The 15177-nt window shown below is 37.0% G+C and overlaps 1 protein-coding gene across 1 annotated transcript in view; it reads left to right on the top strand.

Annotated features, from left to right (window-relative positions):
- ATP11B (ATPase, class VI, type 11B) overlaps positions 1-15177 on the top strand; it is a 42177-nt gene that overhangs the window by 16276 nt on the left and 10724 nt on the right. The window contains exons 11-27 of the mRNA XM_009079109.1: positions 495-692; positions 965-1123; positions 1413-1585; positions 1982-2050; positions 3005-3078; positions 3163-3266; positions 3412-3593; positions 4307-4510; positions 4784-4937; positions 7625-7727; positions 7967-8112; positions 8930-8989; positions 9295-9422; positions 10261-10399; positions 13648-13713; positions 14007-14110; positions 14243-14408. Of these exons, the coding sequence (XP_009077357.1) occupies positions 495-692; positions 965-1123; positions 1413-1585; positions 1982-2050; positions 3005-3078; positions 3163-3266; positions 3412-3593; positions 4307-4510; positions 4784-4937; positions 7625-7727; positions 7967-8112; positions 8930-8989; positions 9295-9422; positions 10261-10399; positions 13648-13713; positions 14007-14110; positions 14243-14408 (2229 nt within the window). The remainder of the gene's footprint in view (positions 1-494; positions 693-964; positions 1124-1412; positions 1586-1981; positions 2051-3004; positions 3079-3162; positions 3267-3411; positions 3594-4306; positions 4511-4783; positions 4938-7624; positions 7728-7966; positions 8113-8929; positions 8990-9294; positions 9423-10260; positions 10400-13647; positions 13714-14006; positions 14111-14242; positions 14409-15177) is intronic.

Genomic DNA, 15177 nt, shown 5'->3' with positions numbered 1-15177 from the left:
TGCTGTACTGTCCTATAACAACACAGATTCCTCTGACAGCATGGAGTATCAGTTGTTTATCTTCACAATTCATGGTTCATTAGGAAAGCCTGTAGGAATGATGCTATGATGGAATGGGGAACGCATTAAGTTTTTTTGGCTCCAGCTCTTCTTGAAAGAGACATTTGAAAACAGTCACCATGACAGTGAATATTAATTGGCAGCTCTCCTGACATATTCAGCAGAAAGACAAAAATTAATGAACTTGTGAATTGAAACGTTCAGTCATAGCTTAAGGCAGACTTTTTGCATCAGTCTGAGGGTGTGTTACTGGGGCAACCTGGAATTGCCTGCACTGTCACTGGGAGTGTTGTCTCTCTCGTATGTACGTGGGACTTGGTCTTCTCTGACTCTCTCAACTTGTCATTTTTCATGCATATTGAAACACAACTAAGTCATCATGTTTCACCTGATCACTGTGGTAATCTTTACATTTTTTTCTTGTTCTTTTGTAGATTCTGAGATTTATTTCAGATTTTCTTGCTTTTCTGGTACTTTACAATTTTATCATACCTATTTCACTGTATGTGACTGTTGAGATGCAGAAGTTTCTTGGATCTTTTTTTATTGGCTGGGATCTTGACCTCTACCATGAAGAAACAAACCAGAGAGCCCAAGTAAATACGTCAGACCTCAATGAGGAATTGGGACAGGTAAAGTAAAAAATACATTTTTTTCTTCTTTTAACCTATTTTCTACTTAGTTTTTAGTATTAAAATTCATTCCTGCAGGCTTTTTATTAGTTGTGTTTTGATTTCTGATTAGTTTTATAATAAGGTAAAAATTACTGATGACAAAAATTAAAATTCTCACATGATCCAAAAAAAGATGTGTGGTAGAAAGTATGAATTGAGATTATTTTCTTTTTTTTTTCTAATAAGTGCATGCAATTCCAAGTCTGTTTATTTGTTTTGTTTTACAAAAGGTAGAGTATGTGTTTACAGACAAAACTGGTACATTAACTGAAAATGAGATGCAGTTTCGGGAGTGCTCCATTAATGGCATAAAGTACCAAGAGGTCAATGGTAAACTAACTCCAGAGGGATTTTCTGAAGATTCTCCAGATGGAAATAGGCATAGTTTGGTAAGACTCTTCAGTTTTCCCACCATTAGTCATCCTAAGATAAGAAAGTGTTTTCTGTCAGAGAAATGCTCTTGTACAATTAACATTAAAAAAACTATAAATCAGAATTTCTGAATAGTTTGATGTTATTAGGTGTTACTGAACAATTAATATTTATTAAATGTGTTGAGATGTGATTATTTAACAAGAAATACTTGGCAGATTTTTAAGTAAAAACGTTTTTATTAAGTATTTTCAAAAGAGATTTGGGATATAAATATTACAAACCAAGCTTTTTCATCTCCTGTAGGTGAAAGAGGAAGAACTCTTCTTGAAAGCAGTTTGCCTTTGTCATACAGTGCAGATCAATGCAGATCAGACAGATGGTGCCGATGGTCCCTGGCATGCCAACGGAATCACATCCCCATTGGAGTATTATGCTTCTTCACCAGATGAGAAAGCTTTAGTTGAAGCTGCAAGCCGGTGAGCTCTGCTGCCAAAACTAACACAGGGATTGCCTACTAGGGCAGGCAATCCGTGATGAAAGCAGCCTTCAGAATTGCTCAGGGTGTTCGTAAAATCCAGGGCCTGGCACTGTCACTTTGCTGGGAAAACATACAAGTATAAAATGCACAAACCCCTAGGTGTATTATAAAGTGAGGATTTAAAATATTTATGGAAATCCTTGAGAAATGACAGTGGTCGGAGTATGTTGCAAATAAAATACTGCAGAAAGTGGGCATTCTGAAATTTCTCTAGAAGTAGAGAACAGTAATGGGGTATAAGAGTCCTTTTTTTTTCCTGCCAGCTCCCCCTCCCTCCATCAATAGGCATTTTGTCTACAGTGATAATTACCTCTATATTTTCCTTTCTTTTTAGGGTGGGAGTAGTATTTACTGGAATAAGTGGTGACAGTATGGAAGTAAAAAGTCTTGGAAAACCAGAGAGGTACTTGTTTATATTCCTTGTTTAATTTAAAGGACAGAACAGTAATGAAGATTAATGTAGTGTTCTCAGTCCTCTCTGCTCATAAGCAAACCTTGCCTTTGCTCAGCATGCTCTATTTAATGCTTTTCCCTTGATGTCTTCAAGCCAGCTTGCATCTTAGTCCTTAACAATTGTAACTGAGATGCAAGAATTTTGAGTTCCTCTGTGTAGGTGTGTGTTGTAACAGTTTGTCTTTGCCCATTCCTCAAAGGTTGAGACTGTAATCAAGCAGGAAAACTGAATGGCTTATTCAAGTCTTAGAGTTTGTGCTTTTGGCTCTAGAAGTTCCCAAAGTCAGTGTCATCTATGCATAATTTAATTACGTACTTTCAACCTTCCCAAAGTGAGTAGAAATATTATTGGCAACTGTGTATCTGCAGTGTGTCATAGCTTCTTTTGCCCATTTGATCTGTGGCAGTTGGCACTACTTTAAAGTTAAATGTCTAAATTCATTTTCTAAACTAGTGGTAACACAACAAAAACTAGTCCAGTTATCAGGGCACACCCACTCTTTTTTGATAGCATAGATTGTTTGCAAATGTTAGAAACAAAATTTAGTTTTCAGAATTACACTTGAAGTAATCACAGAAGGATAAAGAAATAAGTAGGAGCTGCTTATAATCTCCAGATGTCAAGTTAGTATTCAGGAAACTGTTCCTATTGGTAGAGGGACCTTTTATTCTTACAGAATGAAATTAAGTATATATAAAGTGATGGAAAGCGGTGAGTTGCACAATGACTAATAACAGTGGTTGTTGAACAGTGGTGATATTGCTTTTAGAATTTCTGTGTAAAAATGACACCTGGAGGAAAGGTCTGTGGTGTAACAGTCTATTTATAAGTAATTGTCTTTGGAAAATGCTTTCTAAAAATGTTTTCTTCTTCTTCCCTCTTTTATTAAAACACAAAACACAGGTATAAATTGCTGCATGTTTTGGAGTTTGATCCAAATCGCAGACGAATGAGTGTCATTGTAGAGAGTCCCTCAGGTAGGTGATCAGAAATTGCACAAGCTACAGTTGAGTAATTCTTAAATGGTATATTCTTAACTTCTGTTCTGGCTTACTTTTTAGGGGAAAAGCTGTTATTCACAAAAGGGGCAGAATCTTCCATTCTTCCTCGTAGTAAGAGTGGAGAAATAGACAAAACAAGGATACATGTGGATGAATTTGCTTTGGTAAGTGTATAAGCTTGCCCAGCAGATCAGAAGGAAATTCATCCGGTATAAATTCTGTGACTTGAAGTGAACAAATTGCAGGTGACAACTTCTTGTTGGATCAGAATCTTGTCTGCTCTGAATGTGTTCTTTTGTTTTCTCACAGAAAGGACTAAGAACTTTGTGCGTAGCCTACAGAAGATTCACACCTGAGGAGTACCAAGAAATTGGCAAACGCCTTCATGAGGCCAGGACTGCCTTACAGCAGCGGGAGGAAAGATTAGCAGACGTGTTCAACTTCATAGAAAAGGATCTGGAATTACTTGGGGCTACAGGAGTAGAAGACAAGTATGCAATGGAGTTACTGCTAATTACACTCAAACCCAGCGGGTTTTGATTTATAACTGAAATACAATGTATGGAAAACTCTCACATTGTGGCCAGAAGTTCTGTGCTATTCTTGTTTAGTATGTTTGCCACTCTCTGGATTGAGGAGCATTCAAAACACAAATTGTACCAACTGATTTTTGGCTTAATACTGATAACATACAGTGTGGTTTCATCAGGAGAGTTTTCATGTATGTGAAACAGATTAGTTGCAGTTAATGTTTAGGGTAGCAGCTAATTCATTGGGAAAACTTCTATACACTGCAACTTTGCAAAGCATTCTGCTTGCATGGGGAATATTCCCAAAGTCGGAGGGTGTGTTGTACATGGGAGTGTACCAGATGGGGCACTTAGAAGCTTGTCATGTACCACAGTACATAGTGGTTGTTGTGGACTGATTTAAAGCTTCTCAAGTGCAGTGATAGTGCCTAATTTAAGTCAAGATACTCGTTACAAATTTTTTGTCCCTTAGCAGGATTGAAGTTTAGGTTTTGTTTCTTCAAGGCCTTTGTTTTATTGCTGGTAACAGAACATCAGCTGCCAGACTATGATTCTCTGAAAATGCATGCAACATTGGAAATGCAGCCTTAGCTCATCGTGACAGTGGTAACATGGAGTTAGTGTGAGCTTTTTTTTGGTAAAGACTGGTTATTTAAGATTTTTCTTGTTTCTAGACTGCAGGAGAAAGTCCAGGAAACTATAGAAGCCCTCAGGCTGGCTGGTATCAAAGTGTGGGTGCTCACTGGAGACAAGCACGAAACAGCTGTCAGTGTCAGTTTATCCTGTGGACACTTTCACAGAACCATGAACATCCTTGAGCTTGTGCAACACAAGTCAGACAGTACCTGTGCAGAACAACTGAGGCAGCTAGCCAAGAGGTAAAATACCAGAGATGTCACTATCTCAGTGATGATCTTAGCTTGGTTTTCTTTCATTTTTAAATTTTATGACAATCTCTTTGATGTATGTGCCAAAGAAATGAAGCTGTGTTTTAAAATAAATGATTTATTAATATAGTAACAGGCTTGAAGAAGCAGTCTGTCTGTCAGGCTAACCCCTTTGCTTAATGTGTGGCCAATGACATAGTTTATAGCAAAACTGAAAATTTTCCATGACACCAATACAAAGTCAATGTTTTTGTCCCTGATTAGAATAAAGGAAGACCATGTTATCCAGCATGGACTGGTTGTAGATGGGACCAGCCTCTCTCTTGCACTCAGGGAACATGAAAAATTGTTCATGGAAGTCTGCAAAAACTGTTCTGCAGTGTTGTGCTGTCGCATGGCACCCCTTCAGAAAGCAAAGGTAAGTGAGAATATGGTCAGGATTGCCTCCTGAGTGTTTTTATCATGCTTTGAGGAGCCAGGGATTTCTGAAACTGCTTTGTTTGTTTACCTGACCTTTTGTGTGGTTTTGGAATCCTTGTAAAGTTCAGTTGATCTGCAGTAGTTTGCTCAGAGGTTTCTACTTGAGCGTTTGAAAATTTTCAGGTGAATGGAGAAGTCAGAATCCTGCCACCATGCAAGAAAAGGCTGATCCTTAATCTGCCTCTTGAGTGTTGTGTAGGCAGCAGCTATCCTGATGACCTGCATGCTTTTGCCTTGCCTGCTCCATTACTTCTCCAAACCAAAAAAATCTAAATTGAAAATTAATGAACCTGTAAGGAAAAAGTGTGCTTCTCTAAGTGCTTTAAAGTTTGAGGAAGAAATAAAAGGGAAGGGAAGTCAAGACTTAGTCTCCAGGGGAGGTTTGCCTTAATACTCTTAAGACCATTTTCCTTCACACATAAAATTAAGAATTTTGCTCAAATATAGGCAGGATAAAATTCAAATTCAGATTGTGTGATTTTTATGGTTTTTTTCACTCCAGAAAGCTAACCTCTGAAGGACTATAATATTTATTCTTTCCTTTTGAAATTCTCTCTCTTCATGAGAAGACACCTTATTACCTTAAAGCACTAGGAAACCCTTACATGAGGTACTAGATGTGCCAAAGAGGGCAGGCTGTTCTGCTATAGCATGAGACTTGTTTTGAGGTCACTTTTCCTGCTTCCAGCACTTTGCCAGAGTTCTAATGCAGTCTTTTCAATCACTTCAGTGTAGAACTGTTCAGCTGGTATAATATTGTTTTTGATAAAATGTTAAAAGGAAGGTGTAACTACTATGAGTAAAACAATTTGTTGGATATGTCCACTTTATAATGTTTTAGATGAAATTTTTACCATCCCTTCTCTTTAAGGGGCAGATAGTTGCTGTGTTAGTTATGCTGTCCTCATTCTTGCTTTGTCATATAACTTGATTTATAGTGTTCTGTACTGCTTTTCTAATTCCTGTCCTGTCCAGCAGATAATGGAGATTACAGTAAAATGTAATTTTGATGGCAGTGACTTTTTAATTTCAAACATTGAAGTATATATATCTCTGAGACAAATGCCATACAACATGAAGGGTAGGGAAATAAGTGTAGGGCAGTTTAGTCTAGCCTTGCACATGATTTTTTTGCTCTAGGCAACCTTTTTGTCAGCTTTATTCCAAGGTTAAGCTGGAACTCAGATTAATGGTTCCTGCATCTTTAATGCTTGTTAATATATGATTAGCGGTCTCACTACTAATTTTGATGTGTTTTATGGCTCAAAATCCTTTTTTAACATCACCATGTCAGTCATTCAGAGCTGCTGTTGATTGCTGCTGCTGCTGCTAAAATTTGCCAGAGGATTTGTCTTGACCTTTTCACGTAGATGTTTGCCTTGTCTAAATTACCACAGCCTTGGGGAATCTCAGGAGAGCTGATCTGGGTGGCACAGCCTTGTTACCTCCTTAAGGCTGTTTCCTAGGATCTAATGCTAAATGTACTTGAAATAATTACCCCTTAGGAATGGGGAACCTTTTAAACTTGAATATTAATACCTGCAATTAGGGAATGTATTCCCACAATCAGGTGGATTTCTCTGAGCTATGGACTGTATTTAATCACCATTGTGTTCCTCCTGTGAAGTGAGTCCCTTCTCCTGGGAATCGATGCCCTGACACTGCTACAACTTACTTTTTCCAATACAGCTTTTGGTGTCTGCTTACCTCATGCAGTTGTTGCTCTGCTGATACATCCTCTTTGGGCTTTCTGGAACTTCAGGGGAAAATGTTTTTTTCATACATATTTATTTTACTGTTTTTAGAAAGCCTCTTGGTCTGCATTCATACCTTTAGCTCTGCAGCCTGTTTACAGCTCAATTAGTGAAGCTTTTGCTTTAAGCTAGAGCTCTCCAGGAGGTCAGTGAAATACTAATTCTCCTTAACCAAAAGCATTATCTAACTAACTCCTTTGTATTTAGAATATTGTTGGCACTTTCATTAAAGCTTTGATTCCTTCCTGTGATGAGCAAGATATTGCTGCTCCTCTTCTGAGTATTTTAGGGCTTTATATGTAAACAATTTTTTCCTCATTCTGTCTTCTTTGTCTTTTCCAACTGAGACTACCCATTGGTGATAATGAAATTGCTTTAAAAAAGAAACTGTTTTCCTTTATAGCAGCACATTGATCTTTTAGCTAATGCATTTGCTTTTTCAAATTCCTCTTTTACCTGGATTAGTTCCATTAATTATAAATATGAAGAATCTGAGCCTGTCTAGTAAAAAGGCATGAAATCTGTATTATTCTGTATTTGTAAGCAAATTTTCAGTTCCAAGTTTTGCTTAACTGTTTAGTATGATAAATTAAGAGTTGTAAAAGAACACTGGAATAAAAATAGGAAGATGAGCCCAATGCAGGCATAATATTTAAATAAGGCTTGTGCCCCAAAACAAGCAGGTTTTCTAAAGGGAGTGAGTTTGTACATGTAATAGCCAAACATGTTTTATTTTATCCAAGCATACATGTTCATAAAACACATGAATTATATTTGCAGGTAGGTAGCTAACTGAGATACTGGGGAATTGGGGATATGGTTTGCAGATAGACTGTCCAGTCTGAAAATGTTTGATTTCTTTTTTTTCCAGGTAGTGAGACTGTTAAAAACATCTCCAGAGAAACCTATAACATTAGCAATCGGTGATGGTGCTAATGATGTGAGCATGATACAAGAAGCACATGTTGGCATAGGTAATTTTGTCAGAAGCAATAAAAGCTTTTTTTATTTGAATCAGCATCAAATGAGCAGTTTTCCTTGGCTGTGTGAGGAATAAGACCTTCTTTTGCAACAGAAAGTTGCTGAAATCTTTTATAATGTTGAAGTGCAGGAAAATGGCATAGTAGCTTCAGATGAATGTTGTTGAGGTTTTTAAACTTCAATTTTTATAATATTTAACCTGTTTTCTGCTTTTGTTTCCCAAACATTGCAGGAATCATGGGCAAGGAAGGAAGACAAGCTGTAAGAAACAGTGACTATGCAATAGCACGGTTTAAATTCCTCTCCAAGTTGCTTTTTGTTCATGGGCACTTTTACTATATTAGAATAGCAACCCTTGTACAGTACTTTTTTTATAAGGTGAGTCTTCTAAGAGTGCCTCTGAAGTTTATAGAAAAATGTGTAACTTTTTCTCAGCAAGAAATACATTTCAGGTCTGAGATTTTTGTTGCGATCAGGTTAAATATCTCTGCTCAAACATGGTTACTGGGCTTTTTAAAAAAATAATTTACAACCAAATGCAGTAGTTTAACTGTGAAGTTGTTTAGTCCTTCCACCTAGAAATAGATTTTAAATACCACAGTGAGTTTATCTAGGCTGAGAGGCAGATGTTTGTGCTCAGAAGGCAGCATTTCTTAATTTGTTTGTTTTCTTGATCATCAGTTTTCATAATCAAAATTCAGTACCATACTTGAATTTCATCTGTGATTTCAGCTTTGGCTCCCAAGTCACTTTTTCTGTTCTTTTGTTTCCTTTCACTTAGAGGCAGCAGCATGGTGTTATGTTTTGTTTTCTGCTTTGTCTGCTCCCATGCAACAAGCTCACATGTGCAGGGCACAGCTTTCTTGAATGAAATGTGGAATATATTTTGCAAAGAAATTCTTAGAAAGAAACTGAGGGGAAAAATCAATGAGTTTCTTCTCCTTTCATACTACTTAGACTCCCATAGTGAGATGTGTTCAAGCACATATAAGTAAGTTCATACTTTGCAAGTCCCAAAGGACAAACAAAATATACTTTCAAGCAAAGCGTATTACTTCACTTTGCCAAGTAAAATGCTGAAATATTTTATGCTCTCCCTGTGTCTTTTTACCAGCTTCTAAGAGTTAGTCTTTCTTTAAGATTGTGAGGAATATATTGAGGATTAACTGTTTTCTTCACTTTTCTTTTTTTTCAGAATGTGTGCTTTATTACACCACAATTTTTATATCAGTTCTTCTGTTTGTTTTCACAACAGGTAAGTACTGGATGCTTTATATGTTGGTAAATGTATTGATATTAGCAATTAGTCATTATTAATTATTAATAGCTAATAATAAAATAAGGAGCTACAAAGGAGTGGCACATATTTTACACTTAGCAAATATCCAGCTTCATTTCCTGTATTTGATAGTTTGATATTACTAGGTGGTTGTGTGAATACAGGTTTTTGCCTAACAAGTAAATTCATCTAAGTAATGATCTGTTACTGCTGTTTACAGTGCATAAACAAACACCTTTGTTCTGTACAAGACTCAGAATAATTTTTGTTCTCCTTTCCAGACGCTCTATGACAGTGTATACCTGACTTTGTACAATATTTGTTTCACTTCCCTGCCTGTCCTCATATACAGTCTGTTTGAGCAGCATGTGCATCCGCATGTATTGCAGAGTAAACCTGTGCTCTATCGGTATGTACAGCTTCCATATGTTCTCCCAGCAGCACATCAGAGCAGTAGTGGCCTCTGCAGAAGTCTGAACTTGCTGTTAGGACTTACTGCCTTATTTTTATCTGTACTTTAGGCATTTTTAGTAACTATCTTCATGAGGAATCATTGCAGCTACATAGCTTTCATCCTAAAAGTTAATTACAAGAGTATTTTAAGAGAAACATCTTTTGTGTCGGTCATGTTAAGAATGGAAGAGCATTGAGCACTTGGTTAGCTTACAGGATTGGCAGCCTCCTCCATTACATGCAGGAGGTGAAAATCACTCAGACGTGCAGATGAAAAACTAGGGCACTGTGGTTAGGGGAATCACCACAAAAAAGTCCTTTATTAAGAGAGATGATCTCCTGTAGAATTAGATGTCCTCCCAGTGGTAGCATGTTGCACTGCATAGTGCTTTTTGAAGAAAAGGATGTATTTCTGTTAAAAGAGATGTCTCTCAGATGTTTCTCTTCTCGTAGAGGTCTTTTAAGCAGTACAAGGGGTAAGTATCAGGAGATCTGGCTTTTTCTTCCTCGTGCAATTCCACCTCCAGGGACAAGAATTCTAGTTTGTGCTATTCTGAATGTGACCCATTAGAGACCCATGCCATTGGTGACTGCTGCTTAAAGCAGAGCCAAGGCACGAGAGCTCAGAGTTCTTTTTGTGCCCATGATTTATGCATTCTTTTCACATCAGCATTTGTTATGTGTCTCAGTGCAGTGGAAAGTTTCATTTATTCAAAGCAGTAGCAGTCATGCAGTGAGGGTAGCTGGTTTATATAAAGACCATATGAAATCCAAAATCTGTTTTATTTCTGCAGAGACATCAGTAAAAATGCCCATCTGGGGTTTAAACCATTTCTTTACTGGACCATCTTGGGCTTCTTTCATGCATTTGTTTTCTTTTATGGCTCGTATCTTCTAATGGGAGAAGACACTTCTCTGCTGGGAAATGGCCAGGTACAGTATCATGAGTATTATTCTGCTGCTGTGCTTTTGGTGATATTTCTTCAAGTGGCCAAAAAATTTTGTTCCTGTGAACTACATAATTGTCCAAGATCCATTGTCAATATTTGGTTGTGCTCTCAAGAGTAACGTTTCTTAGTGTGGAAGTTTTAAGACATGTTGTCAGAAAGTGTATGTCCATGAAGAACATATCTTTCAAGATAATAAATGTATAATGGTTGTCTTAAACTTTGTTTTGTTTCGTATACTGTTTTTGTCCAAATTGTATGTCATAATGTCAGTAGATGAGAATTTATATTCGCTCATTCAAAACTCATTTTGAATTGGACTTAATTGCAGTGTCAGGCAGTAGCTTTTCTTTAGTAGCTGCAACTGAGACTTAAATCTGAAAGTTGTAAAAAATTCTTAAATCTTCTCCTGAAAATATATTCGTTTAATCGCTCAGAATATTTTAAAATCTAGAGGTGCAAGCTTCTTTCAAATTATACTTCTCATTCAATAAATGTTTTTAAGACCATAACTTAATGAAATTGTCAGATACTAATTTGACACTTTCTAGTTTGAATATGTTAAAGTTCACAGGAAAAGTCGTTTAATAAAAGCTCTAAAGCTTGGATGAAACCATTGCAAATCTGTTTTCTCATTTCCCCTGGTTCTGAGTTATTTGAACCAACTTAGAACAATTAGATACTGATTTTTTTTCCCTCATTAAACATAGGTAGTAAAGTAAAAATACATTTGCTTCTCATTATGCTATTCTTAATACTGACATGAAGTACTTGCTGATTCTCATCTACTGCTTGACAGAGTTGGGAAGGTATGGCCCAAGGTACAGAGAGAGCATCATGCTGAATTCACAGAGGTTACCTGGTGATGGGGAGTGTGCATGAGCTCAGGAAGTTTAGTCAAAACTACAGTTGTGTACAGACAGTGGACAGAATTGTCCTGAGTGACTGAAACCAGAGAGCTTGGGGTTGGCAGCATCCCTGCAGAGAGAGGAGCAGTGAAGAGGAAGTGGTGCAGCCAGCTGGAGTACCTATTTCAGCGTGGCATGTTTGATAAGAACAGCAAAATAGTTGTTCTTTAGACTAAAATGTTTCTTCCAGCTGAGGTATGAGTGTGTCCTCTCTTGTCACTTGTTACCAGCTGTGTGATTTGAAGTTCTTGTGAATTGGTAAAAGTCCTTCAGGACCCTTCTAATGAGGTAATTTTAGTCTATGAATCAGTGTGTTTTGGTGCATCCATCTTAAGTTTTCAAAGCACCTCACTTCAAAATTACTTAGTAAATGTCCACAAGGCAGAAACAGACTTACTTTGTTGTATTTAGTAACAGCTTTAGTTTGAGGAATTGGCAGATGCCCTTTGGCTTCTCATGTCATGTGACTTCAGACTCTTCTCTTTTGAAGTTACTCCCCTAGTTGTTTGCTAAATGATGATTATTGGAACTGGTAGAACTGTGTGTTGCAGTAAAATATCTGCAGTGCATAAAGTTTGTTGTAAATTTAATGTGTGCCTGAAAAAGCCAAAATTAAGGGCAAGAGAAACTTGTGTACTCCTGAAGTGCTTTCTGAGTCCTCAAGAAGTGATCACCTGTACAAGTCTGTGATACAGGGTAGTGTCAGTGCAAGGCCTCACATTTCCATTCCAGGTTCTCAGTTCAGAGCACAGTAGAATAGGAGAGATTGTAAATAATTTGTTAATACTGCTGGTTTGTTAGGTTTACCTCAACACATTGTCCAACTACTTGATCTTTTAGTTCTTTTTTCTTCCCCCTTTCTCATGCTGTGCATGCCGTCAGATATTGAAACCTAACAGGCAAATGGTAAGAGTTTAGAAGAGGAGGAGATACAAAATATTGTATCTGTTACTTCACAGGATTAAAGGATGCAGCATCCACGGTGTAAATGTGTTCAAAAATACAATGGTGGCAAGAACCTGTTTGTGTTTTGCATTCTAACTCTGTGACCATTGAGAGCAGTGTTAGCAAAGACACTTTCTTTCACAGGGCTCTCAGGAGAAGTTTAATTTTACTTCTAAGATTATTATTGCAGCAGTTAACAAGAAGCACATTATTTGCTAACCATTGCTGTCAGTGTGACAAGTAAACAGAAGGCCTCAGATGATGTGCTGTAGCACAGATCTATAACATTATCAGTAAATCCAGACTCATGACTGCCTCAGTTTTGTACCCTGTGTATCGATGAGAGAGGCAGTTGTGAGACCTGTCATCAGGCTGTTGGGATTTTTTTGTCAGAGCTCTGTAACAAGAACTACAACTGTGTGAATCCCAGTTCCGTGCCTCTATGCCCTACTGACAAATCAGCCCTAGGATGACTCTGGTTGCCTGTCTGCATGTGGTACCTTCCTCCTTGCTTGCTTAGTCTGCTACTGGGAAATACAGAGTGGAGGATTTGGTCATTGTTCAGTTTGTCAGTGGCAAAAGTAACTGTGAAATAGCAACCTCTTCCGTTTCAGCTCCCAACCTGCTTACAGGAGCAGAGCAGTGGGACCTGATATAGAATGGCAGCTCTGTTGGAGTAGCATGTGTGTAGATACATACAACCTCAGCATCCCTGCTTGGTTGTCAGAGCTGAGATTTTATTGTTGTAGAACTTGTTCAGAGTTTTGATAGTTTAATTTACTTGCACAAGAGAATACAAAAGCGACAGATTCAGTGGTTTAGAGTTGAAACTTAATTTTGTCTTCATTAGCCTTGAAACAAAGTGTCTTTTCCTAGAATTTTCTTTGAAAAATACAATGGCACCATTATTTTTGAATTTTAAAATTGTGCTTGGGGTAAAAGTGAACCTTCAGGTGATGCTGCATGTTGAAAATTACCTGGAAATGTTTAAACTCAAAAGTGTTTTGCACTTATGTTAAAGTCAATACCTTCCACCCAATGTTTCCTTTCTATTGGTTTCTTATAATTAATTGATCAAATTGATACCTTCATTTTCCTATCATTTCATGTTACTGTTTTAGACTTTTTTTGTACTTCATGTAGCCTTTGTGGTGATTTGTTTTGAACCAAGAAGAAAGATGACTTGTGGGTTGTTAATTTTGCTCTTATCATAAGCTGTATTTTGTTCTGGTAGTTTGTGTTGTATCCTCCTTGCTTTTTCATGACAATTACTTGTCACAAGCTTATGTCTACAGACTTATTTCTTTAGCATAGCTGACTTGAGAAGAATCTAACTTACCATGAATGCTCTTAACTGATTTTTGCCTTGCCATTTTCTCAGATGTTTGGAAACTGGACATTTGGTACTTTGGTCTTCACCGTTATGGTTATAACTGTCACGATGAAGGTATGAAGTTACACTAAGTACTCTCACTGTTTGGCTATAAAAGCAAATATGTAATAAAGCAATAATTTAACTTCTGAATCCATTTTATACAGAAGTAATTGATTTTTGAGGGTTCCATATAAGTGACTTTTATGTTTAGTTTCAACAGTGGTTGAAATTTTGCTTTCATTTTGTGTGTTTCAACAATGTGTAGTGTTTGGGCTGGAATTTCATAAGTATGTTCAGACTGGTGTTTATCATTTTCTGTGAAGTGGATGGTAAAAGGAAGCTCATTGAAGTTATATCTATTTTAGATGGCACTAGAAACTCACTTCTGGACATGGATAAACCATTTTGTTACATGGGGATCCATTGTATTTTATTTCATATTCTCCTTGTTTTATGGGGGAATTATCTGGTGAGTGATTCTTTTTTTTTCCCCCATTCTATAGCTGCTTGATGTAAAATAAGATACACTTGAGACAGCCTGTGCTGTACTTTTGTTTCCAGAAGTTCCTTTTAGTAATTGCCACTTCTTTTAACTTTTCAGGCCATTTTTACATACCCAGGACATGTACTTTGTATTTGTTCAACTGTTGTCAAGTGGTTCTGCTTGGTTTGCCATAATCCTCATAGTAGTTGCTTGTTTGTTTATTGATGTTGTGAAGAAAGTGCTGTACAGACATCTACAACCAACAAGTACTGAAAAAGCTCAGGTAATGTTTTGCTTTTGTATCTAACTTGCCCAGTAGTTCTCCTCTTGCATTGCTGTCATGTTTAATGAGTAGAAGTGTTCTCATTTCAAATTATAATTGTTCCTTTAAGCTTACAAAAGTGAGGACACCATTTTACAAGGCAGTAATGTTTATGTTTAAGTAACTAATAATAGCAAGATCAGAATCATTTATGAAAGGGCCACTCAGTCTTTTGCATCTCAGCTTGCAGCTGTATGAGAGGGTCATACTACACGTATTTGTACTGTTTTAAAGGTGGCAAATTATTCTCATTTTTGTCTAGGTATTAGAAGCTAGAACTGTAATTGGCACTGAATAGTTCTTAAAATGTGATGGAAACAATAATTTTACAAATTACTTTATTGGGACTTGTTTTAATTGGTGTTTCATACATCTTGATCACATCACATGCCGTGTGTTTGATGATTCTGTAATTAAAGCTAATTACCTGTGTGGCATTTTCACAGATCATAGACGAAGTCTGTGCTGTGATGAATCTACCTTTTGCCTGACATAGGCTACAAAAAAATCCTTTCAATCATTCTGTTGAAATTAGTCTGTCTTTTAGGTAAATATCTTGTCTCTGAGTGTTTTCTTCTTTTTAGTGACAATTAGGAGAAGTTGTCTTGACCCATTGTTCTAACAGTGACTGTCTCTCTGGTTTCAGTTCTCAGCATTTTCTCATTTTAAACTCTCTTTGCTAAACTGAGAATCCTTCTCTTACAGTTTTTCTGTTCATTCACAATTAGGT

This window comes from Acanthisitta chloris, unplaced genomic scaffold (assembly GCF_000695815.1).
Source record: "Acanthisitta chloris isolate BGI_N310 unplaced genomic scaffold, ASM69581v1 scaffold41177, whole genome shotgun sequence".
Taxonomy (NCBI): Eukaryota; Metazoa; Chordata; class Aves; order Passeriformes; family Acanthisittidae; genus Acanthisitta; species Acanthisitta chloris.
The sequence above is the reverse complement of the archived record's forward strand: the minus strand, read 5'-3'. Positions and strand labels throughout refer to the sequence as shown.